The sequence below is a fragment of the Panthera leo genome, chromosome C2, assembly GCF_018350215.1.
Source record: "Panthera leo isolate Ple1 chromosome C2, P.leo_Ple1_pat1.1, whole genome shotgun sequence".
In the NCBI taxonomy this organism is placed as follows: domain Eukaryota; kingdom Metazoa; phylum Chordata; class Mammalia; order Carnivora; family Felidae; genus Panthera; species Panthera leo.
In genome coordinates this window covers 109,306,858-109,332,935 of record NC_056687.1, presented here as the reverse complement: position 1 = coordinate 109,332,935, position 26,078 = coordinate 109,306,858, and the positions used below count along the sequence as shown (strand labels likewise).

Genomic DNA, 26,078 nt, shown 5'->3' with positions numbered 1-26,078 from the left:
TGCTATTATTTATTATTATTATTATTATTATTATTATTATTACATAAGCATCTTTGGCTCAACCCAAGTGAAATCCTATAGTTTACATTCTATATGTGAATCTGGTAGTGAGTTTATCTGTAAATTTGATAGCAAATGGATACCAGGTTAACTGTAGCACGTGCATGCAGACATGTGTTTTTGTCTATACATTTAAGGTAAATTGATCACATGCATATCTAAAATATACTTATATACTAACTACATCTCAAGTTAAGACATGAAATAATAGGTCTCCCTTCCGGAGAGTTGCAGCTCTATAGAGTAAAGCCACTATGCTTTCCTCAGACCTACTTGTATAAATCCACAGTTTCTGAACAAATGTATAGTGATGGCTTTTCCTGATGCTGATCAATTAGACTAGTGTTAAGACTTGACCTTGGCTTAGCTGGAACTTCACCAGAGGTTGACAGGGAGTGGTTGATTAAATGATAAACTAGCAGTCTGGATTAAATTCAGCATCAGATATTTCCCCATCCCACTCCTGCAACCTTTCCTTCACCAAGGTATTACAAAAGCAATTTGGGGACAAGGATTTCATTTAAAAGTGGAAGAATCCAGAATGTTTGCAATGAAAACCATTTGGTTTTTATTAGCATTAGTCTGTGTGCTTGCTAATTTTCAGTCATTTTCCCTTCAGGAATGGTCCTCTAGAATCCAGTTTCTACATTACTGCCTTTTGAATGGAGTCCTTTGTGACCCGTTGCGATTACATTGCATTTTCCTTGTGTTCTTTCAAAACGTTCTGACTTTGCCTTAATTTTGGTTGGGGGATGGTGGGAGGAGGGTAGCAGCAGGGGAATAAGGTCAGCAATACTTTCAGAATGTTGTCAAAAGAGATTTTTAAATTGTCAAATTTTCCCAGTAAGTAATATCAGGTATTAATAAAGCACACATTTAGGAAAGAAGGTTGGGTCAGAAATGGGTGTCCTAAGGTCTTTACAAGAGCATTTATAGGTACCCCAACATTTCTCTGACCTCTTCTGCACACTTCCAGAACAGTCATAAGCTAGGCTGATTATAGTGATTTTAAAATAATGAAATGAAAATGTTGTGTGGTTGGGGTCAAAAAGCCAATGACTTAGGCTGATTTGGAGAGAACAGGCTGAAAACAGTTTTGCTTATATACCATTTCCTAAGACTTAGTTACGTGCAGAGTAAGAACGGTCAGGGAAGAAATTTTTTCACAGAATCAGATGTGTGGCACTTATGTTGTAAATAGATGCCTAACCTATTCAAAATCTTTGACACTAGAATATAAGTTTGGTAATTGAGGATGAAATTATTTGAATTCATTGCCACTAAATATTGTTGCCTGGTTTGTACATCTTCTGGATAGTTAAAAAGCCTCAAAGAAAAAACAGACGAAAGTATATAGTTGATCCAAATTCTTTGAGAGTTCCCCGTTTGCCAACTCACCTGGCTGGCCAAAATTTATTTGTAACCCCCAAAATCAATGCATGTGGTGCTTTTGAGGTCATTTGCAGACCTGAGCAGATTGGTGAAAGATCTGAGTCACCCGACACATGTGTGTCCGGCTGAGGTCTAACAAGGACTGTAAGCAAGGGTCCTTGGTCTATTTAGTGTCAAATTTGTCGTATTTTTTGTGGTTTTTTGTTGGTTATTTCCCTATTTAAAAAGGGTTCCAAACGTGCTGAAATGCTGTTAGTATTTCTAAGCACCAGAAAGCTGTATCGTGCCTTACAAAGAAAACACCTGTGTTAGATAAGCTTTGTTCCCTCATGAGTTGTAGCACTATTGGCTGTGAGTTCGGTATTAATGACTCAATGATATATATTAAATAAAATGTCTTTCAATCAAATAGAAACATATAAAACAAGATTATGTATTGATCGGTTGATGAAAATGCTCTGTGGTCAGAAGCTAATAAGAACCTAACTCTGTATTTCCCCAATTGTCAATGACTGTGTACTTGCTAATTCAGTGTTAGTTGTGACGTTAGAACTCCATCAAATAAAAAAAATGGACCATGCTCATAATTCCCATGAATTCATTCTGATGGGAAAGCATCAGTGAACTACTGAGTAGGGACCAGTATTAACTAATGTTAAGTCCACAAAAAAGTGCCACAGCACAAAGCTTTATGCTATCCAGTTTATTGATTTGCTGCTTGTGGCAATCCTATTTATTTCAGGTTTCCCTTATTTTCCTGAAAATTTCCCCAAGAGCACTTGACACATTCAGAAATCTTTTTAAAACACACACACACACACACACATACACACACGCACACACACACCCAGACTAGTCTCTAGGGAATGTATATGTATAAACATTGAAATATTTCTTGGGCATAGTGCCAAAAGTCCTATTTTCAGGTAGCAAACTATTGATATTGTTGGAAAGCAGGGGATCGTGTGGCATGGAAGCCATTGGTGACATGAAGTGGAATTCCAGTGTAGCTGGAGCTTCCTCATGTCCAATCCTATCTGAAAACTGGTGTAGTTATGCCCCCAGTCTATTGCCTGAGAGGCCCAAGAGGCTCCTGAGATTAGAGAGAGCTCCTCTTGGAGGAATAGAAAGTCAAGCTCAACAAAAATGTCCCTTAAACAAAGCCTTGCCCATCAGAGGAGAGAAATAATTCGGAACAGAGTGCAGGTTTTGCTATTATTGTCTCCCCCAAACCAGGCCTATCAGTCCTTGTGGTTCTTGGGAGAGGGAGGCATGGAGCTAAAATGTCAGACAGCTATTTACCTGGAGACACGAGGAGCCTCTTTGAGACTCCTCCAAGACGATGACAGATGAAAGAAAGGCATTTTCACACAGGTCCTGCACCAGACCGAACTGGGTCATGGATGGGGCAAAAGGTTATGGAGGCCAAAGGCAATATAGTAGAGAGGAGGCCTGGAAGGAGTGGGCCTGTACACAGGAGATATATGTGTGGCTTCCTGCAATATGGGGCCAGGGGTTTATAAGGGACTGAAGTGCACTTAGAAGTATAGGTTGTTGGGGCATCTGGATGGCTCAGTCAGTTAAGCATCTGACTTTGGCTCAGGTCATGATCTCACGGTTCGTGGGTTCAAGCCCCACATCGGGCTCTGTGCTAACAGCTCATAGCTTAGAGCCTGCTTTGGATTCTATGTCTCCCTCTCTCTCTGCCCCTCCCTAGCTTGTACTCTGCCTCTCTCTCTCAAAAATAAATAAACGTTTAAAAAGTTAAAAAAAAAAAAAAAAAAAGAAGATGCCCTTCTTGAATACAAATGGGCTCTATGCCACTTGCCTGTCCACTTACCCTGCCGTGAGGAATTCATCTGTTTTGTTTGTTTGTTGGGGGGGGGGGGGGTTTAACCTTTTTCCTTCTTCCTGGCCACCACAGACCTTCCAAGCCCTGATACTTTCTCCTACCTTTGACCTGAGACTTGTTGCTGGTGATAAAGTTGGGAAGCTGTGGTTACAGAGTGGCAGAGAGGGGAGAGGGCAAGGGCAAAATAGAGGGTAACTGAGAAGAAGTGGAAAAAAGAAGAAGAAAGGGAAAGAATGCAAGTCGCTGCTTCTCACATACCCCCACCTCGTCTATCCAAAATACCGAGGGAAGAGGGTGGTGAACCTGGGACCCTGGGAGCCTAAGTGCAAGGCCTGTGGCTCCATCATTTACTAGCTGCTTGATCTTGGGGACATTACTTAATCTTGTACAAGTAAAAAGTGGTGAAGCTCAGGGATTCAAAACCGGTCTGCCTGATTTAAGGACCCCAAACATTTTCCCAGCTTCTACAGCATCTTCTAATCCATTCCCACACAATAGACCCTTGGTAATGAATACAGTAATTAATAACTTCCCGGATGGTAGTTGAGCTTGTTTTAAATTTCCTATAGTCAAGCAAGTTAGGAGAATGTTACAAGAAGATTAGTTAGGAAAAAAAATGGTGTGTCATATATTATCAGCCTCGAACATTTGGAATTGTCATTCATAAGAAATAAGCTCATTATTAATAGAAGATTACTTTTCTTGTCTTTATGTGACTATTTTCTTAAATTAAAAATGCTTTTTTTCTTATTGCAAAAGCAGTGCATGTTCATCTAATACAAATTGGAAAATAAAGATAAGCAACTAATACAAAATTAAACACACTCATAATCCTCCAACCAGATGTAACTGCTATGTCTTTTAGACTTTCTGTGCTTTATGTAGATTTTTAAAAATAGCATAAATACTGTTTCTTTCACTTTAAGAACATGTGGTCAGCATCATTCTGTGTCAATACTTTTGCCTTTACTACATCATTCTTTATGTCTACTTATTAAGGTGAATAATTTTATTTGTTTTTAAACCACATTTGTTTACTCAGGAGTCAGAAACACACAGATAAGGAAACATCTGAAGAGCCCAGGTGTGGCTGTGTGGAGAGGTTGAGTAATTCAAAACAAAGCGCAAAATATAAAAACAATTACGACCAGTTTGACAGCTGAGCGTCTGTTTCCTACAGGCCTTCTACCCACAGGTCTACTGCTGACTTCAAAGAAAAGTCAGCACAGAGGTCCGGATGGTAAGGTGCAAAACGAGAATCAAACCCACGATAAGAGATTAAAGGAAGCTTGATCAAAGACCCGGCATAAAAGTGCTAGCCCATGACTTGCCTTGGCCCATGGCCCCAAAATATTCACCAGGACAGCAAGCTCTCTTTGAAGTGATTGGAAGCGCCCATGCTCAGATGAGCTCTGGTCAAAGGAAATTTGAAAAGTGGCACAGGAAAGAGTTTGCAAAGTTGTCTCTTCCTATCTCTTGCCTGCTAAGCCCTCACAAATTGTTTGAATCCTGCTTCTTTGGTTTGTTTTCCAGATGTAGGTAGTTGAACCGGGTGTCAGGTGATGAATTCCACCTAGATGGGAAGGATCCTCCTTTTTTGTTTGTGGGAGAAGTGAGACGTATAGAGGCATTCACATGGCAGTGGATTTGTGCTCATGAGCATAGAGCCGCTTCACTGCTCCTCCTTTTTGTTCAAGGTGTTTAAAAGGGTATGTGCTGTTTCCAAATAGGCAGTAAAACTTGTTCATTCTACTGACTCATTACTGGCTCGCTGCTCTTCCCCCTCGGAGTTTATTGCTTGCTCCTTGTGATGTTAGGGGCATAAACCTTCCATTTCCCCAGGGAGGGAAGAAGCTAGAAGTGCTCCCAAAATGCCAGTTGCCTTTACAATGCTCATTTTAAATACTTAAAAGTATTTTAAAAGACAAAAGGTACATAAAATTGCTAAAAATATGTGCTTAGACCATCTTTGGTTAGCTCTTCTTTCAGGCTCCCAGTTTTCTGGTTTTTCACTTTAAATGTGATAATTCTCCAAGTTTTAGGGTCTTTATTTTCACCTCCCCTGTCATCATATTTTCATTTCCCTCAGCATTTAAGGGAGTTAGTTTTTCTATCTTTTTAAAATCAATTTCCTAATCTTTACCTGAGGTTTTAAATTAAGAGTTTTTACTGACCAATTTTGATTCACTGCAACATTGGGCTCTGTAAGAGACCTGGAAAACACATTCCCTTCTTTACCAGAACTACACAGTCCAGGTGAGGAGGTAATGTTTTTTTCCAACAACAAAAAAATGAGTACGATGGCAGCTGATATAGATTTTGCGAGGACAGTCCTTCATGAAGAAGGATGATTTGAACTGAGGCCTTGAAAATGCCTGAAATCTCTAAATATGAAAATATTAAAAAGGATATTTTAGTAGGGCTTGATGCAACACAGTCAAAGTTACAAAAGCAGAAAACTGTAAGGTGTTCACAGCACAAACTGACGCAGCCATTTTACTGGGGCAGAAGGCATGTGTGAGGAAGTAGTGAGAGAGAAGCTTCACTAGACACATCAGAGTGAGAATATGCTGTGGAGTCTGTATTTATTTTAAAATTTCTCCCAGAGTCATTTATTCCATCTATGATTTTGTTTGTTTTCTTTTTACTCATGTAAAATTAATATAAAGTGTTAACATTAGTTTCAGGTGGGGATTTTATGATATGTTGCTATATATTTATATATTTTTTCTAGATTTTATTATAAATGCAGATGGAGTATTTTGAAAACCTCGGAATGGAAATGCCATGCTGAAATGTTATGGCAGCATTAATCCAGTTGACCCACAGGGTGGATTGCAGTGGGCACAGGCCTGGGGCCACAACTTGGGCAAAAGGGCATGGATAGATCCTAAAAGAAGGAGGGCCCAAAAGAGAGCAGAAACAGTGGGCATTGAAAGGAAGGGATGGCTGGAGGCCAGGAGATGAGAACTGGTCTGACGTGCAGGAGCAGGGGAGGGGGTGTGTCAGAGGAAGGAGTAAGAGGACTCACAGATAACTCAGTAATGTCATCACACACAGCCATTTGTGCCTGTCTTTTATGAGGTGCTAGGTGATGGGAATGCAAAGAGGCTAAGTTCATCAACAGAATGGTTAGGAAGATGGTGTAGGTGTCCACAATGAGCATTAAGGACTGAGTGAGGCAATGAGCTCTCAGAAGTTCAGGGAAAGAAATATTCCCTGAAAGTATGGAGTCATGGGAGCCTCAGGGAAGAGATGGGCCACATGCTGAACCTTGAATGGTGAGCAGCATTTGGGAAGAAAAGGAAGAGAAGTTAGAAGGGTAGGATGAGGAATTGAGAAGCACCAGCACCCAGCAGAGAAACACAGGAACGTTTGTGGCACATGTAGCGAGGCTGTCTGGTTGGGGCAGAGAGTTTGAGTAAAAACACAGAGAGGAAAAAAAGAGAAGGTAGAGACTTTTTTTGATTAGTAAAGATTTAGAGGCCAAATTAAAGAATTTTGTAATTTAACCTGGGCAGTGGCAAGCTACTGCCATATTCCAGTGAGAGAGTGGCCCGCAAAAGTGTATTTGGGGAAGTTTAATCTGTGAAAGATATGTGGAATATATACAAGTAGAGAGATGGTATTAGCAAGATGAATAGTTGGGTGACTTCTAGCCAAAAGGGAGTGAAAATGTAAACTCATCACGGCGAGTATAGGAAAGAGGCAAAGGAGTTACCAATAACCTAAGCGGGAGGGGGAAATACAGAGCGTTACCCAAAGTTCAAACCCGGGAGGCCATGATGATGGTTGTGCTGTGTACCAAGGTGCGTGAGTCCAGACTATGGTCTGGAGACGACCCGTAGTTCAGCATTAAAGACTTGGAGCCTGAAGTGGCAGCCAGGCAAACACATCCAGAGGGTGGTAAGAGGCGGAGGCTTGAGATTCAGCTGGAAAACAGACTTAACCATTCCAGGTTGGAAGAATCCACACAGCTCAGCAATTGTTTGAAGTTTTTAAATTAATTAATTAACTCAGAAAGTGAAGTCTTTTCAAAAGCTCATTTGAGAACTTATACTCTCTTGATACAGATGAATTCTCAATTGGTCTTTTGTTTTTACTGCAAAACAGTTCAACTTGGATGAGAAAGAACGTGGGGAGGACAGTGGGAGGGTTTTCTCACTCTTCCAGGTGTAGGAATTGTGGGTGTTGGGCCTCCTGTGCATAATATCCTTCTCCTCAATGGCAGTAATTCATATTTTATACATCCTTCTATCAACTGCAGCACCTAACACAGTCAGGGTTTTGCACGTTGTAAATACTCGGTGTTGGCTCATTTGTATTTTCATCGTAGTTTTTCAAAGATAAAAGAGTGGACATAAGAAAAGCTAATGAGCTTACAGCCGATTTTGTAATGACAGACTCTACATAAACAAGTGCAAATTGGATGTCAAATTTGAATTGCAAAAATATTGTGAGCGAGGTCCAAGAAGTAATAATAGTAGAATGATAAAATGCATTAACAGTCCCACAGGGGCACCTGGCTGGCTCCCCTCGGTGGAGCATGAGACGCTTGATCTCAGGGTCGTGAGTTTGAGCCTCACATTAGGTTTAGAGATTACTTTAAAAAAACAAAGAACAATCCCACTTCCCTTAGAATCTCAGAGACATTCAAAAGTCACAGAAATTTGAAAAGTAGAGTCAGCCGCTAAAATTAATAGAGTGAAGAGCCGCCTGTGTCAGCCCCAGGTTCAGGCCTGGTAAGGCAGACCTGTGTTCTTTGTTGTCATCTGAGATAGGAGCTAGCAAGAACCTCAGTTATTTGGAGGTGGGGGTGGGATGTAGGATGGGAAGACCGAGACCTGTCAGGAATAAACCTAACCAACTCTAACAAAGGAAGGGAGGACTATACGTAGATAAGAGTCATCATTCCTCCTCAGTTGACCATTAGAGAAGTAAGAAAAAGGAGCATCAGTGCAGTTGACTTGATCATAAAGGAGAAATAACATGCCTCTTTCCCCCCCTTCCAAACTACTTAAGAAATACACCCTTCATTTGATCTCGTTCATTCTCTGGTCTTTCAGCTGCTCGACTGATCCAGAACATGGATGCCACTGCTGAGCCTTGTACAGACTTTTTTAAATATGCCTGTGGAGGCTGGTTGAAACGCAACGTCATTCCTGAGACCAGCTCCCGTTACAGTAACTTTGACATTTTAAGAGATGAACTAGAAGTCATTTTGAAAGGTTAGTGGAGTTTGTTTCTATGCATCAAAGATTTCTCTCTTAATATATCCATTTTTTAAAGATACAACTCTTAGCCATTACAGAGAATGTCACAGAAGATTAAAGTCGATAATCCCTCCAAGTTTTGTGGCTCACCACCAAGTCTCTTTGAGGGTGGTAAGGCTGAAATGGATATGTTGGCATCTCAGCATTCCTGCTTTCATTTGTGGGTACACATACAACAAAATCTGTCCTCTCTACAGGATGGCATCTTTATGCCGTTTCACACAATAAGAAATTAATTGGGGTGCCTGGGTGGCTCAGTTAGTTAAGCTTCCGACTTTAGTTCAGGTCATGATCTCGTGGTCCAAGAGTTCAAGCCCCACATCAGCTCACTGCTGTCAGCACAGATCTGCTTGGGATCCTCTGTCCCCCTGGCTCTGACTCTCTGTCTCTCTCTCTCAAAAATAAACATTAAAAAAAATTTTAAATGAGTTAATTGATTGCCACCAAACACCACCTCCATTATATTTTCCCACCCTGGCCCTGGGTTGATGTCGATATTGAGCCATTACTGTGTTGAAGATGTTACTGACGTTTATATCCCTGGGTGGGTATTTATTCTAACCCAGCTAAGATACTCTCCCTGGGAAGTTGAGGAAGTCTTGTCTAGTCTTCTGCTATCCTCCATCTTCTGTTCCCCACTTCTAGAAGTTACTTTGTAGAAAAACAATTTTTGCTATTTTAGAACATCCAAACAAGTAGAATAATTCATTCAATTCATCTGGAGCATGAACAGTACAATCACACAAAGATAATTATTTCCAGCTATCAAGAAGACTATCATATTAAATTCCATATTCCTCTGCATTATTATTTCTTTTTAATCTTAATTTTAAAAAAACAGGAACTTACGTATGGCAGAGCAGTACACGTCGTTGTTCACAAAAAAAGAGAATCTAGTCAAAAAGACTTTCATCTAACTTGGCTAATAAAATCAACTCCCAGTTCTGCACTAGGAATAATGATCTGGTAGGGGGTTTAGTTTTTCCTGGAGGGTTTTAGCATGGGGAGGCAGTGAACATACATATACAAAAGCAAGCTTTTTTTCTGAACCTGCACTGCAAATGTTAATTACAGCTGCAAATGAGCAATTGTATTGATGGGTTGTACTCAATGCTCTATTTCAGATGTTCTTCAGGAACCCAAAACTGAAGATATAATAGCAGTGCAGAAAGCAAAAACACTGTACAGATCTTGTATAAATGAATGTAAGTGCTCTTCCTTGTATTTCATTAAGAGTGTGCCAAAATATGCAAAGACTTCATAAGGAATTTATTTTCATTGTTTCCAAAAGCCGCTATTGATAGCAGAGGCGGAAAACCTCTACTCAGTCTACTACCAGATATATATGATTGGCCCGTAGCAACAGAAAACTGGGAGCAGACCTATGGTAAGGTGATTTTCATTCTTTTTTAAAAATATAATTTCCATATAAAATCTATATTATTATAGTATCACATTAATGCACCGAAACTTCTAAAAGTATTCTTCACCTTTCTTTGCTTTAGGTCCTTCTTGGACAGCTGAGAAATCTATTGCACAGCTGAATTCTAAATTTGGGAAAAAAGTCATTCTTAATTTTTTTGTTGGCACTGATGATAAGAACTCTGTGAACCATATAATTCATGTAAGTTTGTGGGCTGACAGCCAAGTTAGCTTTAAATTGTTAATAAAATTTCTGCATACATTGTTGTTGTTGGTATTTAGAAATAATGCATATTCTCATTTGAATTGCATGAGCATGATAGTAATAAATTTGTGCTCTGTCCCTGAAACCTGGATTCCCAATTTTGAAAGTATTCTCTTAATGCTGTGGTCGTGTCTCCCTTCTGCTACCTTAGGCTTGATACTGCTTTCTTCATAAAATAAATTAAAGAAATGAAAGGGCCCCCTAATTTGAAACAGCACCTGATTTCTCCATATGTTCATGAAAGGAGCATAGTTTGGTTTACATTAGTAATGCAAATCTGGAAACCAGAAATTTCCAATTGCTTCCCAAAAGAACACAGAAAAGGGATTTGGGGGATTTTGGGGTGGGGGAGTGGGTTTTTTTTTGGTTTTTTGTTTGTTTTTTGAGAAAAGGATTTTGAATACAGTTTTGGCTGTTACTAAAGAATATCTGAACTTTTTTCTCAGTGAAGGTAAATAAAATACTGCTCTTTTAAAATCAGTGTTTTAGATTTTTTTCCCCTCATGTAAGCCATTCATTTAGGTTTACTTAAGGCGTCACCTAAGATGAAATTAATACTTAATGAGTATGTTTGGAATGGACTAAAATATTTACAGAGCTTTATTTTTGGTCTCCTTGTAAAAGAAAGTACCCCAAAAGTTGCAAGACACAGATTCATATTTATGTCACTATTGTATAAATCTTTATGGCCATTTTTATTAAAATCATGAAAGGAATTGAACCCAGCTGTCTTCTACAGTGGGCCCCCTTCTCCCTTCTGGAATTCACTCCTTTGGCTCTTCAGTACCAGCATCCTGCATGATCACCATGAAGAGATTTCCTAGGGAGAGTGGAGAGGTTGGAAAGGGGGCAGAGCCCTATCTGTGGTGACACCTTCTGGCTTTTTCCATACTAATCCTCTGGGTTCTGTTTCTTTTGTATTGTCCTGGCCTCTTTACAGCTGCTGGGTTTCTCACTTTAACCCATACATGCCCTAGTTTGCCCCATACCCATCAAATCATGCGGTGCATAGGAAGCAATCTCGCAAAGCTGCACTGTGTCCAGGTGGCTCTCCAGGTGGTCCAGTGGACCAGACACACTCGAGCAGAGACTAGTTTCCTCTTTCACACACTCTGCTGTCAGCTGGGTCTGCTCAAGTGTTGAGCAGAGCAGGAGAGAACCGAGGAGGAGTCTCCCCTACCCCCCACCCCCAGGGAAGGGAATCTCAAAAAAATCTCTGGCAAGATTTCCACTAGAGAAACAGTTGTAGAGTTACCACAGAGGTTTCCACTTTTTTGGTTTTTTCTCATCCCCATTAAGGGTGGGAGAAGAGAATGTCTTCCAGGAGAGCATATTAGAATCTCAGGAAGCCAAATGTCCTGTAAATGTGTAATTTAGAAACTTCCAAGTCCTAGATTCTAACATGTTTTTGTCCACCTGCACCTTTGGTTTTGCATTAAAAAATTCTTCCTGGTGTATTTCATTCAAGTTTCTTTGGTTTTCCTCAAATACCTGCAGCATACTCTTCCAGATTACCTAACTACCCATCACTGTAAAACTGCCAAGTAGTATGGAAACCAGTGCCTAATTTGTATTCACTCATTGTCTGACTGTTGTTACCCTTATAAACAGCAAGAACACTAGGCTCTTGCTCATACATAGACATGCTTGTATTTTTTCCAACTGTCCCACATCAACTGAATGGTTTATTTTCTTCTTGGTATATTTTTTACAGATTGATCAGCCTCGACTTGGCCTCCCTTCCAGAGACTACTATGAATGCACTGGAATATACGAAGAGGTAAACAAACAAACAACAACAGAAAGCTACAGAAACAATTGATGTAAACTTATAAATACCGAAAAAGATTAAGGCCAAATTTAAACTTAATATACATACTAGTGAGCTTCCTTGGACTGAATGCATACTCTCAGCAGAATGAATCAAAGTCCTTTTTTTTTATTTTTTAATTTTTTTTAATTTTTAAAAAAAAAATTTTTTTTTGACATTTATTTATTTTTGAGAGAGAGAGACAGAGACAGAGACAGAGCGTGAGAGGGGTAGGGGCAGAGAGAGAGGGAGACACAGAATCTGAAGCAGGCTTCAGGCTCCGAGCTGTCAGCACAGAGCCCGACATGGGGCTTGAACCCACAAGCCGTGAGATCATGACCTGAGCTGAAGTGGGACACTCAACCTACTGAGCCACCCAGGCGCCCAAAAGTCCTTTTTTTTTTAAATGTTTATTTATTTTTGAGAGAGAGACAAAAATGTGAGTGGGGGAGGGGCAGAGAGAGAGGAAGACACAGAATCCAAAGCAGGCTCCAGGCTCCAGGGTGTCAGCACAGAGCCCAACGCTGGGCTTGAACTCACAAACTGCAAGATCATGCCCTGAGCCAAAGCTGGATGCTTAACTGACTGATCCACCCAGACGTTCCATGAAAGTCTTTTAAGGAATAAGGAAACTTGAAATTCCTTATTTGTGTCTTGATTCTTACTATTTAAGTCATATGACCCATTTTGAAAAGTGAATTATAAGTGTTTCATTTCCTCTATAAATTGAGTCGTTTAAAAAGTAAATGGAACTGCCCGGGTGGCTCAGTTGGTTAAGCACCTGACTCTTGATCTCAGCTCAGGTCTTGATCTCAGTTCAGGGTGGTGATTTCAAGTCCCATCCTGGGCTACACGCCCAGCATGGAGACTACTTAAACAAACAAACAAACAAACAAACAAAAACAGATAATCATGGTCTAGGGCAGTGCCAGTGAGGTTCAGGGAATGGTCCAGTATGAGAATGAGACACATCATACTCTATAGTGCCCTTTCAGAACCAGTCACCGGATGTGACTTTCAGAGGACTACCTAGGAAGGAGCATCGGGTTCAGACAAAGCTTTGCAGCCACTTTCTGACTCTAACATTGGTCAGGGAGCCAGGGAGCATCATACACCACAGAACTGGGGGGTATTCTAGAATGCTTTGTATTATGCCCTCACACTGATGTTTGTGTGCCTATGCTTATTGATGTAAAACACAAGACAAACCCAGCAATGGGACGTATAATTAGATATTTGGGGAAGATGTTGTAAATGTTTTCCTCATAATTGTTTGGTAACTCAGAAGTAAGTTTATGTTTGATGATCCTGATGGGTTATAAGGTAGTGATATGGCTGAAATGACTTCATAGGGAAAATTATTAGCTAAATATGTTGGTGCCAAGCATTTATTTTGCCTAATTATTAAGTTCAGATAACATGGAATCAATCCACTGTAAAGTGCCTTTTTGAGCAGCTACACAACATTGAAATGAAGAAAAAGATACATTATAAAAGGCGACTACTAGTAGCACAGACGTCAAATGGAGGTGGGATATTTGGGTTCATTATCATCTAGTAACTGTGTGGGCTGTAGCTATTACAGGCTTTATGAGCTACTTCCTGCTGCAGAGTTGAGGGTGATTGAGGAATTTTGGCTCATTATGTTACACTGTCATCATCATGAACTGGAATGTTTCTCATATTCAGGATTGTGTCCTAAAAAACATTAAATTTTTCCAATCCTAAAAATATGTCAGGTTTTTTTTTGACCTCTAATGTCTCTGATATCAGGGACTACCTGGCAGTCAGTGTATTTGGGGGGAAATTTATTCCCCCCCCAAAAAAAAGCAGTTCTTAGGATGATGGTGTATTTGTGTGTTTTGGATTCAATGCTGTCTTGTAATCTAGAACAGGTCACACACTGGCCATCATAGACTTGAGTCTGACACAGAGGCATTTTTGTTTAACCCGCAGTTTTGTTTTGTTTTTTAAGTTTGGATTAGTTGCCAATATTGTTAACAATATTGTAAGATAACGATATTGTAAGATCTGCGAACCTAGATTTCTTGATAAATTAGTAGGGTTGGAAACCCTAGGCCTGCGTTCCCAGGTGGCAGCTTTTGAGCAGGGCCGTGGTGGCTGCTGCTTTCCATAGTGCACTTGTTCTTCAGCCTTGAGCAGTCATTTAGATGATTACTGGGTTATATGGACTTCCTGGTCCCTGTGCGCCCTTGAGTTTGTAAATTAGTTGGGTTCTGGCTAAGCTACGGTAACAGAGACCTAAAAATACTGAAGCTCCAACCAGAGAGAGGCTTATTTCTATCTCCTGTTGTAATACAGAAGGAGGCGGGCAGTCAGGGGAGGAAGGAAACACTGCTCCATGGGAGTGGCTGAGACCACAGCTTCTTTGACCACCTTATTGCTCTAACATTAAGTCTTCTCATGTTTTATATTAGTCTGTTTGGTCAGAGTTGGTTCGCCAATGCTCTGTTCACATTTCCTGCCACGAGGAAAGGAAAAAAAAAGATTTCTTTTTATGTAAATGATGCAGAAGTTGCATACATTCCATTGGTTAGAACATTGCCATGTGGCCACAGCTAAATTCTAAGTATTCTGGGAAATGTAGTCTTAAGCTGGGTGGCCATGTGTGTGCCTTTTAACATGTGGTTGACAGGGAGGAAAGCTCTATTACTAAACAGAAGAAGGGAATTTTGGATGCCAAAGACATAAGAGTAGGACTTTATACTAGGAAGGTTCTTTAAATGAGCAAATGATAGGGAAAATCCAGCAGCATTGGCATTTACAGCCAGGAAGTTACCGGTTCAAATTAGGTGCTCCTCAGTGATCTGGATTAGACAAGGAAACACACAGCGTGCTTGCTGCCTTGCCCCGCTTCCATAAATAAGGCTATTGGTAATTGTACCCTTTCCTGGTAACATCAGGCCCCAGAATACTTCTCAACTCAGTGCTCCAGCTCCAAGCAACCAGTCGAAGGGGGGTTGGCATATGGGATAAAATCTAATTTTCATCCTGGAAATGGATAATTACTAGAATATTTGTGGACCCTCCCCCTCTTTTCAAATCCATTAACTGCATGGGGCGGGGGGATGTCAGGGGGAGAACAAAGAATATGTGTGAACACAGAAGAAATTCCATTTTTTTCCTTATTGCCCTCATGATATATGCTACTCTCTCCCAGCCACACCTACCTGTAATCCCTCACTTAGTGTCTATTCTGTATTCCTAGCCAGCTCTCAAGTAAAAGTTAATTCTAGTTTTCCCACTACCTTGCTATCTCTGAAAAAAGTTGACCCCTGTGAATACTTTTTCCTTAGTGTTGTATTGTTTCATGAAAAACAAATGATGAAAAGGATAGAGTAATGAAATAACATCTAGTGGAAAAGTTATAAAACTAGAAGAAATCTTAATATCATTGTATCAGTGTAACACTGGTCTTCATTGATTTTCTCACTTATAGGCTTTTATATATCTGTTCCCTTGCCTGGAGTACTGTTCGCATACCTGCCACCTGCCCAGCCCTCTCTCTTCCTTTTCTCCTCACCCTTTCAATCTAAGTTTAAATTTTATTTCCTCATGAAGGCCTTCCCTGGAACTTGTAACTAGACAAAAATACCTTTATGTTCCCATAGCGCATGGATTTCTGGATACTTTTTTATTTAATGTCATTTTCCCCCCCTAGGAAAGTGTAGAATTAGTGGCAACAGTGGCATGTCTCACTTATTCTTTGCTTCATTTCTAGTGTCCAGCTTGGTTCCTGACCCTTATTAGTTATCAAATGAATACTAAGTGAATCAGGGGATGAACGGAATCAGTAGATGAACAGTTGAGGGGGAAGATGGCAGGGAAGAGAGGAAAGAAAAGGAAGGTAGAAACACCCAATCTCTTAGAGCTCCCTCCTAGTTCCTCACCTTGATTTTGGGGCAAGTGTGAACTGTAGAATATCAGTGGCTAATGGACTATATTTCCTAAGTATCTTACAAACATCCTATAAACGATGTATCCCTCTTCCTCTTTTTAATGTCTATTTCTTTCTCTGCTACACTTTCGGTTTGTCTGAGATATATTCACATAGTCAGTGGGCCCCATACTTTTGCATTCCACATTATTTTATCGGAAATAACCAAGAGAAATTTTGAGGATTGGCATGAGGTCACCAAATTTTACCAGGAAAGGGGCTCCATCTTTGACTAGAGAAGCCTGGCTTCCTTGCCAGTCACTCTAACCAGTGATTTTCAAACTATAGTGTGGAGTCTGATTCTGCAGTTATGCTTCAGGGGCAGGGTAATGAGGGAGGGTCACATCCCCTCTTTGATCATAAAGACCCTAAACATATATCTTGATCAGATCATTACCTAAGCCCATTTCCCCAGATCCTTCTTGGCTCCTCTTTGAGGATATCCAGCTCATTCAAGAAGTCTTCCTCATAATCCTAAGCTAAACTTATCACGAACAATGGAAACAGCACCTACTATGAAAGCTCATTCTGCTTCATAGAAATGTGTTTGTGGTGTGTGTGTGTGTGTGTGTGTGTGTGTGTGTGTGTGTGTGTATGTGTGTTTGCTTTTGATACCCTCCAAATGGAATTTTTGTGTTGTGATAATTGTATGGCATTCAAAACAGTAAAATGCTTTGTGTCATTACACTACTAAGTAATGAAAATAGGTGATGCATTTTTTTTCCCAAGAACTATCTCTCACCTCCTTCCTCAAAGACAAAACCTATTTTTCTCTTGTTAAAAGGCCTTCTTCCTTTTCAAACGTATTATGTGCTTTTATGCTGGCAGTTTTAAATGTTATATTTTGAGAAATGCATATGATATTCATCTGGTTATCTTTCTGAACTTAAATACCTCTGTTCCTTTTCATTTTCTGTACTTTCTGTCTCACTTAAAGAAGAGAACATGCCCTATGATAATAGAAACCAAAGATGTATATTCTAATATTTCGTACATGACACATTCATATGTTTTCTTAACAATTAAGGTTACTCATGCACAGACTTTAAGAACTAAATGGGACATTAGAGGATTTAGTCCAAATTCTTCTCTTACAAATGAGGAAACAGAGACCCAAAGAAGTAAAATGACTTGCTTAAACTCACAGATTAAAAGATCCATGTGTCAGTTAAGAACATTAATTGTAGGGGTGCCTGGGTGGCTCAGTCGGTTGAGCGTCCGACTTTGGCTCAGGTCATGATCTCACAGTTCATGGGTTCAAGCCCCGTGTCGGGCTCTGTGTGGACAGCTCGGAGCCTGGAGCCTGCTTTGGATTCTGTGTCTTCCTCTCTCTCTGCCTCTCCCCCTGCCTCTCCCCTGCTCACACTCTGTTGCTCTCTGTCTCTCAAAAATAAATAAATGTGAAAGAAAGAAAGAAAGAAAGAAAGAAAGAAAGAAAGAAAGAAAGGGAACATTAATTGTAAGTAATAAAACCTACTCTGGTTAATTTGAATGGCACACTACTACCTTACAGGACAGAAGTTGAGATTTGAAATAATTCTGTCCATTCTAAGGGTATAGTTTCTATGCAAGGAAAACAATAGGAAAGATACACATTACCCATAAAAGATAATCATCCTATCCATAATTTTTCATTGGAACCAGCCTTATGTGAGAAAGTTCTTGTATATTGATTGAGTCACTGAAAGGAATGATGGCATGAATTTTCTTAAGAAGCCACTCACCTTCAGAAGAGTCTCCCAACTCTGTATTTGAGGATAAATTGGAACAGTTTTCAAAGCTTCCCTTTAATTACCTCTAGATTATCAAGGCTAATTGTTACCTTGTCCTGTTTTGTAAAGAAATCTGTAGGTTAGCCACCCCAAATATTTGAACATAATTGGGTTATAGATATGTTTATTTATGTTCCGTGTTTGTCTGAGAAAGTAGAATAAGCCAGAGTAGCAGTTTCCAAACCTAAGACCTCTTTGTGTGTGTCAATAGCAGGGCTCTGTGTAGCTACACCTTCTTGCCTACATGCTTCAAGACAATCCATCATGATTCATTTTACTTGCTTACACATCAACAAAATATTTATTTGAACAGAGCATTTCAGGGCTAAAAGAAAAGTGAGCAAACCACTGGTCTAGCAGATGAGAACCAGAGGAGATGGGGCAGAAATTGGAAATTAGAAGCCACAGGATATAGTGCTATAGGGGCACAGGAGGGAAGAAGGAGTCCAGAATCATGAACAAATTCAATCCTCTTAGAAAAACTGAGGGCTCATGAAAATGGAGATGTTTGAGGGATGAGGATAGAGGACTTGGAACATGGCCAGGACGGTTGGAAGCCAAAAAGAGATGACCCAGGGTCTGTGTGTCTGAATAAGAGAAAATGCAGACCAGGAAAGAAGGAAGGAACAAAAGCTGAGGTTTGCAATCCTTTCAATGAGCAGGCGCAAGCTGGAATTGAGTTAAACCTACAGAGGATTTTGTTTGCTCACTTACCCAAAATACAAGCAGAGAGAAACTGTTCCAGACTTGGGCTGAGAATGGAAGTCTGATGACATAGGAAGTGAGGGAAACTTACTTAATGTACTTAAAATTTAGCTTCATTTTTTTAATTTATTTTTTAATTTTTTAAGTTTATTTATCTATTTTGAGAGAGCAAGAGAGAGAGTGCACACGAGCAGGGGAGGGGCAGAGAGAGAGGGAGAAAGAAAGAATCCCAAGCAGGCTCCACACCATCAGCGCAGAGCCTGATGTGGGGCTCAAACCCATGAACTGTGAGATCATGACCTGAGTGGATCATGATGCTTAAGTGACTGAGCCACCAGGTGCCCCAAAATTCATTTTTTAAAATCAGTAGATATTTATTGAGCTTCTACTATGTGACAGATATTTTTCTAGGTGGCAGATATACCAAGGAAACAAGGCAGAAAAGTTCCTGTTCACCTAGAACCCATGTTCTGATGTCAAGAGATAGAAAGCAAAGAAACAAGTAAATAATATAAGGAAATAAGATAAATGCAGACAGTAGTGTTATAAAGGAAACAAAACGGTGATACAAGGTGAGTGACTGGGGATAGGGGTCGGTGGAGAATTTAGATGTAATTTGGTTTGGTTTTTAAAAAGATCACTCTGGCCGCTGCTTGGCTGACTTGATAAAACAGATTCTTCAAGGGAAACTGCTGACCTCATTTTGTCCTTTCTGGGCACCAGGTGACTAACAGTCAGGAGATTGTACCCAGTCCAGGCATCTGTATTTAACAAAATGTAAAGGAGCTTTTAAACTTGAGACTTAGTGAATATGACAAGAATATGTGAATATGACAAGACTTGTTTTGGCATGTGTGGCACTGACAAGAGAATTTTTTGAGATGGATTGAATGTGGTTTATAAAAGGAACTACATACAGCTTCTCAAACATCTGCAATAAGCCTTAGAAGTTACACAATAAGTGCTCACATCAGTCTCTAGGTTCTCCTCATTCATGATCTGATGAAAGCCCCCAAAGAGTCCCTATGCTGGTCTACAGTGGATCCTCTCGAGTCTGGTGTTTCTCCTTCTCAGACTGGGTGCTCTTTCTCAATTCTGTCTGCGGTCCCTGCAGGGGAGCAGGTCTCTAGTGCAATAGGTGCGTGCTCCCTGACAATGATGTTTAAGCGGTCAAAAAAATAACAAGCCTTTTTGATGGGAAACCTGTCTTTCCCACTTGGTGTGTCCCCTGTGTGTTCCTTCAGGAAACTTTCTGTGGAGCATTATTAAAAATCTCTGGGCATCCAAATGTCCATTGATGGATGAATGGATAAAGAAGATGTGGTATATATATACAATAGAGTATTACTCGGTAATCAAAAAGAATGAAATCTTGCCATTTGCAACTACGTGGATGGAACTGGAGGGTATTATGCTAAGTGAAATCAGTCAGTCAGAGAAAGACAAATATCATATGACTTCACTCATATGAGGACTTTAAGAGACAAAACAGATGAACCTAAGGGAAGGGAAACAAAAATAATATAAAAACAGGGAGGGGGACAAAACAGAAGAGACTCATAAATATGGAGAACAAACTGAGGGTTACAGGAGGGTTTGTGGGAGGGGGGATGGGCTAAATGGGTAAGGGGCATTAAGGAATCTACTCCTGAAATCAATGTTTCACTATATGCTAACTAATTTGGATGTAAATTTTAAAAAATAAAAAATAAAATTAAAAAAAAAAAGTGAGGAAAACTTCAAAAAAAAAAATCCCTGGGCATCAGTAGATAAGAATAGCACAGTTCGATGACTTCTCAGTCATCTCCACATGACTCCTCTAGAAAAGGGAACGCAGAAAATTGGTAAGAGCTGGGTGTCCCAGGACAGAATCTTTGGAAGTGAAACCCTGATCCTTAGGTTGTTGTTGCCCTCAGGTACCCAAATATCAGCCAATCTAACTAGAAAGCTATCTGTTCCTCCCTGGGTCTTGCTGTTGTTCATAAACAAAGATGCTAAATTTTGAAGGACAATAGTAACATGTCATGCTCTTTTTCTCTTTGGCAACCAACAAATACCAGCTTTGTTCTAAGCAGGAGAAGCCCAATTTCTGAACAGAGCCAATTTATAAGTACCATTTTTTGGCCCTGCAAAATGAAGATAGTTCTAATTAGAGTGACAATTCATGGTCTTGGATGTTAGTAAATATCGTCCCATTGATAATATGTAATTTAAAAATTCACAAAGCTATTATTACGAATTTTACCATAAAACCATGTGAAACCAATGATCATCTCTGAACCTGCTATTATAGGAATTGGGATGTACAAAGTTTTATTTTTAAAAGGAGGGCTCTGTAGATATTTAGGTGGATTCTTTTTTTTAAAAAAAAAGTTTTTTGATGTTTATTTATTTTTGAGAGAGAGACACACACAGAGTGTGAGTGGGAGAGGATCAGAGACAGAGAGGGAGACACAGAATCCAAAGCAGGCTCCAGGCTCTGAGCTATCAGCACAGAGCCTGATGTGGGGCTCGAACTCACAAACAGTGAGATCAGACCTGAGCCGAGGTCAGATGCTCAACAGAATGAGCCACCCAGGCGCCCTGATTCTTTTTCACATAAAGGATTCACTGTGTGAAGGCTTAAACAAGGCCACCTTATGACCACTGGCTGTGACCCTTGTCCTAGTAACTAATTGCTCTTTCAGTAACAAAAAAGAAAAATTGAATTTCAATTTTAAAAATATCCTGGCCAATGTACTATTTAAATGTTAAAATATACGTTGATTACTTTCTCCCCAAATCATGACAATTACTATCATTTGGCATATTACATATCTATAAGTATCTCAGGGAAGAATATTAAAACCTTAGAGTAGAATCACATCTTGTAAAAAGGATTTAACAGCAGGAGTAAGCTTGGGTTCTGACAGCTACTAGATAAATTTGGAAGCCAGGAAAGATAATCAAGATACTAAGACACACATTTTAATCAGTCACATTGGAGTAGTTGCCAGGTAATGGAGCTCATTAAAGGAGGTAGTGTATTCCATGTAGCTGTATTAAATATTCAAGAATCCCAGAGATTGGTGATATCATATGCTTCCAGTTTTCTGGGAAACCTTACCAGCTCAGCAGACTGGAAGCACCATCCAGAGTTCTTGTGCTTGCCTTATGCCAAGTTCTAGAGTCTTTAAATGAACCTGTAAAGATAAAGATACTGGAGTAGAACCAGTTTGCAGCATCAGTGAAGGGCAGGAGAGCGTTCTTGTTACTGCTTTCTTACCTCATTACCAAAAAAAGCATCCTACAAAATCAAAAGGAATCTCAGCAGACTGATACTGGAAAATTCAAATTACCATTTCCTTCATAGTCAGTAGTAATTCCCTGCTGAATGCAGATGAATTTATATGATTAGAAATATGGTTAATTCAAAACGCTGCATGCTTATACTTTGGAATAGTTGGTCCCGTGAGATGTGAAATCAGACATATTTGTTTACTTCAAAGAGAAACAAGAATTCTGATTACCTTTTAATAGGAAAAGAATGACTTGGTGAGAATATACATAAAAACATCCTTTTATCCCTGTTGCCTTAGTGATTAGGTTTTTAATACAGGCTCACAGCTGAAAAAATAGTTTGTTCTATTGAGTAGCAGTTCCAAGAAAAGAGATGCTAGCTGGATACCCCAGCATCACGGGGTATCCATGAAAAGAGAAACCCTCTCCCTGGGGAACTGTTTACTTAGCATTTAGTGAAGGTCATAGAATGCCAGTATCTAAACCTTACTTTAAGTGGTCCTCTTGATTTTCAAATTGATAATACCTGTACATCTTGCTTGATAAAATATTTTTTTATTTGCCTGTAGGTTTTATGTTTGATCCTCTTAATGAGTCACTACAAATTCAGATGCGCCTTTTGTACTCACAGTGAATATAAGTGTGCTCCTTTCAATGATAATCAATAAGTAAGGATATTAAACCCTCTTGAAACTACAAAGTGTTTAGCACTGTATAACCTCCCTTCGTATTTACCCTTCGAATACTTCAAATGAGTATTAGAAGCACAGAAGTGCCCATTAACCGCAGACTTGTGTGGCATGACTTCCCTAATCATGGTTGTCTGTTTGTCATTAAGCTGGTGCTAGGAACTTGAATTTTGAGTAAATTTTACGGGGTGGGATCATAATTTATTTTAATTGCTGATGGATAATAATGGCTGAATAGCAATGGGTTGAAATCTACATAAGTGGTATTCAATTTCCTGGTGTTGATGCCACTCTGAATTTGAGTAAGGCATTATATATTCTGTAAAAGGTTGATAATATAACTAGTTTATGGCTTACCTTCTCAAAGTTAAAATGCATGTGAAGATAAAATGGAAAGAATTTAAGTCCTTAGAAAAGCGCAAATATCCAGATATAGAAATTTTACATTGTGAGCCAAATTATGAGCACACAGTCTCATTTGCTGCTTAGACAACAACAGCAGCAAAAACAACAAAAATAAACAAAAAACAAATGCTTGGCCAAAGAAAAGATGTAAAGATGTCCTGATAATGTTATATGAGTTTGTGGCCATCTCTTCAAGATCATTTGAAAAGGACATGCATAAGCATAGAAAATCTGAGAATGGAATTCAGTAAAAGAATTTATTATTATTCAGGAAAAAATGCTAGGTTATTGCTTATCAAGTGTTTTTGCAACTGCATTCTTAGTAAGGCAATTTAAAATAACTTGATAATGAATAGAAAATTATAGAATTCCCAAATCAAATAGTGATAAATTACTTGGTACCTTCAAATGATACTTTTTTTGTTCTGCTCTAATTCAAACACATGATGACTTTCTAAGAATTTGTGCAGGTCATTTCTTTTTCTTTTTCTTTTTTTTTTTTTAATTTTTTTTAATGTTTATTTATTTTTGAGAGACAGAGCGCAAGTGGGGAAGGGGCAGAGAGAAAGGGAAACACAGAATCTGAAGCAGGCTCCAGGCTCCAAGCTGTCAGCACAGAGCCTGATGTGGGGCTTAAACTCATGAACCTTGAGATCATGACCTGAGCCGAAGTCAGACACTTCACCAACAGAGCCACTCAGGCACCCCTGGGCAGGTCATTTCTTTTAGGATTTAGAAAATGATATCTGTTTTACTGCGCTTTATGTGTTACCAAAAATTAATAAATTTTAAGTTAAATCGTCATGCTAAATATTTAGAATGTTCTCCGACAGTTCATTGTTATTTATTTCTTGCAGGCTTGTATAGCATACGTGGATTTTATGATTTCTGTGGCCAGATTGATCCGTAAGGAGAAAGGACTGCCCATCGATGAAAACCAACTTTCTTTGGAAATGAAGAGAGTTATGGAATTGGAAAAAGAAATTGCCAATGTAAAACACATTTTCTTTAATACACTAAATTTTCACCACTCTTTTTTTCTTTTCTCCTCTCTATCATATTTTAAAGGTAAAATGTGCAACTTTGTAACCAACTGGTAAGAATGCATAGCTCAGTAATGAATCATTGACTTTATGAGGACCTTTGAAACTGTAGAATTTTGTAGTAAACTGGGTTCCTGATAGCCAGGAGGCATACTAAGTTTGGCAAATATTAAACTAGATACACTTAATTACTTATTATAAGTGGATTATACCAAAAGCCTATTTGCAGTCATTTGTTGAAATGTCCTTGAGATTCAGGGCACATGCAATTGCTATGTATAGTTTTCCTTTGCTTTATTTTAAAGTTTAAGGTGATCACGGAGATTGACTATCCTTTTGCTTAGAAATACTAGTCCCTGAATATGACCACATGACAGTGTGATGTTACTGAGTTCAGACCACCAGGTTGGCTCAAAGGGTCTGACAGGCAAGGTTTAGCAGCAAAGTCCACAGGGTGTTTTCCTGAGTTTCCTCTAGTTTCAGATGAACCCTTGGAGTCTGAATTGGCACTTTCTTTTTTTTTTAATTTTTTTTTTTTAATGTTTATTTATTTTTGAGACAGAGAGAGACAGAGCACGAACGGGGGAGGGTCAGAGAGAGAGGGAGACACAGAATCGGAAGCAGGCTCCAGGCTCTGGGCCGTCAGCCCAGAGCCCAACGCGGGGCTCGAACTCACGGACCGTGAGATCATGACCTGAGCTGAAGTCGGACGCTTAACGGACTGAGCCACCCAGGCGTGAATTGGCACTTTCTTGTCTGACTTTGCTCTGACAAGAGTCTGCAGTCTCAAGGAGTGAATTCTGTCTAAGCAGTATCAAGGTTATTGATTAAACACATGGTCAGGTTCAGTCTAGAATCTACAGACCTCTCTCTGACATTGCAAACAACAACCCGTGTTCCTAAATCCCCATGTGCTTGCCACTGCCCTCAGCATCTTGAAGACTAAAGATCTTTGAGGGCTATTTTAGCTTTCCTGGAGCTACATGCGACCAAAAATCTCCAATCAGAGCCAGACTTTGCTTGGAGCTGCAGCTGGATGAATGGCATTTGGATGGGTTACATGTGATTCTGTGCTGGACACAGAATGGTGAGAGGAGAATAGTTTATTGCACTGGGTTTTTACCACTTGGCCGTTCCCAGACCATGTCGTCCTTTGATCAGCCTTAGCTCTGTGATAGTTGTATCTTACCTCAAAATTATTTGTGTCTTTGTTTTTCCTTCTCTCTTAAATTCAGGTTGGGGTGAGGTCTTAGTCTTGTTTGAATCACCTGTGTATCTCTAACAGAATCCGGCTATGTATTGCATTCAGGAGATGTTCAATAAATAATTTTTTAAGTAGTGAATAAATAAGTACCTAAAGGGGAAATTGGAGCCATTGTCACCGAGAAATAATTCCCATATTAAACTTCTACCTTTCGTCTCTCCTCACTTAAAATTGACTTTGCTAATTTCAACCACTAGTTGAGGAGTTGCTACTACGATTTTCTTTTTTGGTTGAGTGAAAAATAAATAAACAAGTAAATAAAACTGGATGCTGTTGAGTATAGTGTGTTAAACTAATTAGGTGGGATAGGAGTCACAAAAATAGAAGGTGCTGGCACTCTCCTCATATGACTGTGGTGTGCACTAGGAATTTTCTCTCTTACTGGCTTTAAATTCTTGCAGAAGTCATTATGGTTTTTGGTTTGTTTTTGTTTTTGTTTTTCCTGTCTGGATTTTACCTGGGACGCTGGATAGTGGCAATGAGGAGGTGGGAGAGAGTATTTGAGAGCTGCATTGGAGAAGACTGTATTTGAGAAAGTTATCATATAAAACAACCACAGCAACAACTGAGCTGGCCATGACCCTTAAAAAGAAAGAGGCCTGTGGACACTGTCTGTGTGGTTCAGCAGTTGTGAAAGTATAAAAAGATTTTGAAGAATTTTATATTCGACATGGCAGCCAAATAGTGATGATTATTACTAAATATACTTAAAATCTCCTAAATTTCACTTCTCTTTTTGATATCAATTTATTTTAACCATTAAACAAGTATACAAAATAGAGCTTGAATTATGTTGTACCTATTCCATACTTCTTTTTCCTTCATATAGAGTTATATTTTTCTAAATCATTCTTAGTTCTAAAACAATGATCAAAAATTAAATCCATAG

General features: G+C 39.4%; 1 protein-coding gene across 6 annotated transcripts in view; it reads left to right on the top strand.

Annotated features, from left to right (window-relative positions):
* MME (membrane metalloendopeptidase) overlaps nt 1–26,078 on the top strand; it is a 109,271-nt gene that overhangs the window by 35,299 nt on the left and 47,894 nt on the right. For all 6 annotated transcript variants that reach the window (XM_042955519.1, XM_042955520.1, XM_042955518.1 and 3 more), the window contains exons 4-9: nt 8,371–8,532; nt 9,702–9,782; nt 9,869–9,964; nt 10,083–10,201; nt 11,979–12,044; nt 23,740–23,874. In XM_042955519.1, coding sequence (XP_042811453.1) covers nt 8,371–8,532; nt 9,702–9,782; nt 9,869–9,964; nt 10,083–10,201; nt 11,979–12,044; nt 23,740–23,874 — 659 coding nt within the window. The remainder of the gene's footprint in view (nt 1–8,370; nt 8,533–9,701; nt 9,783–9,868; nt 9,965–10,082; nt 10,202–11,978; nt 12,045–23,739; nt 23,875–26,078) is intronic.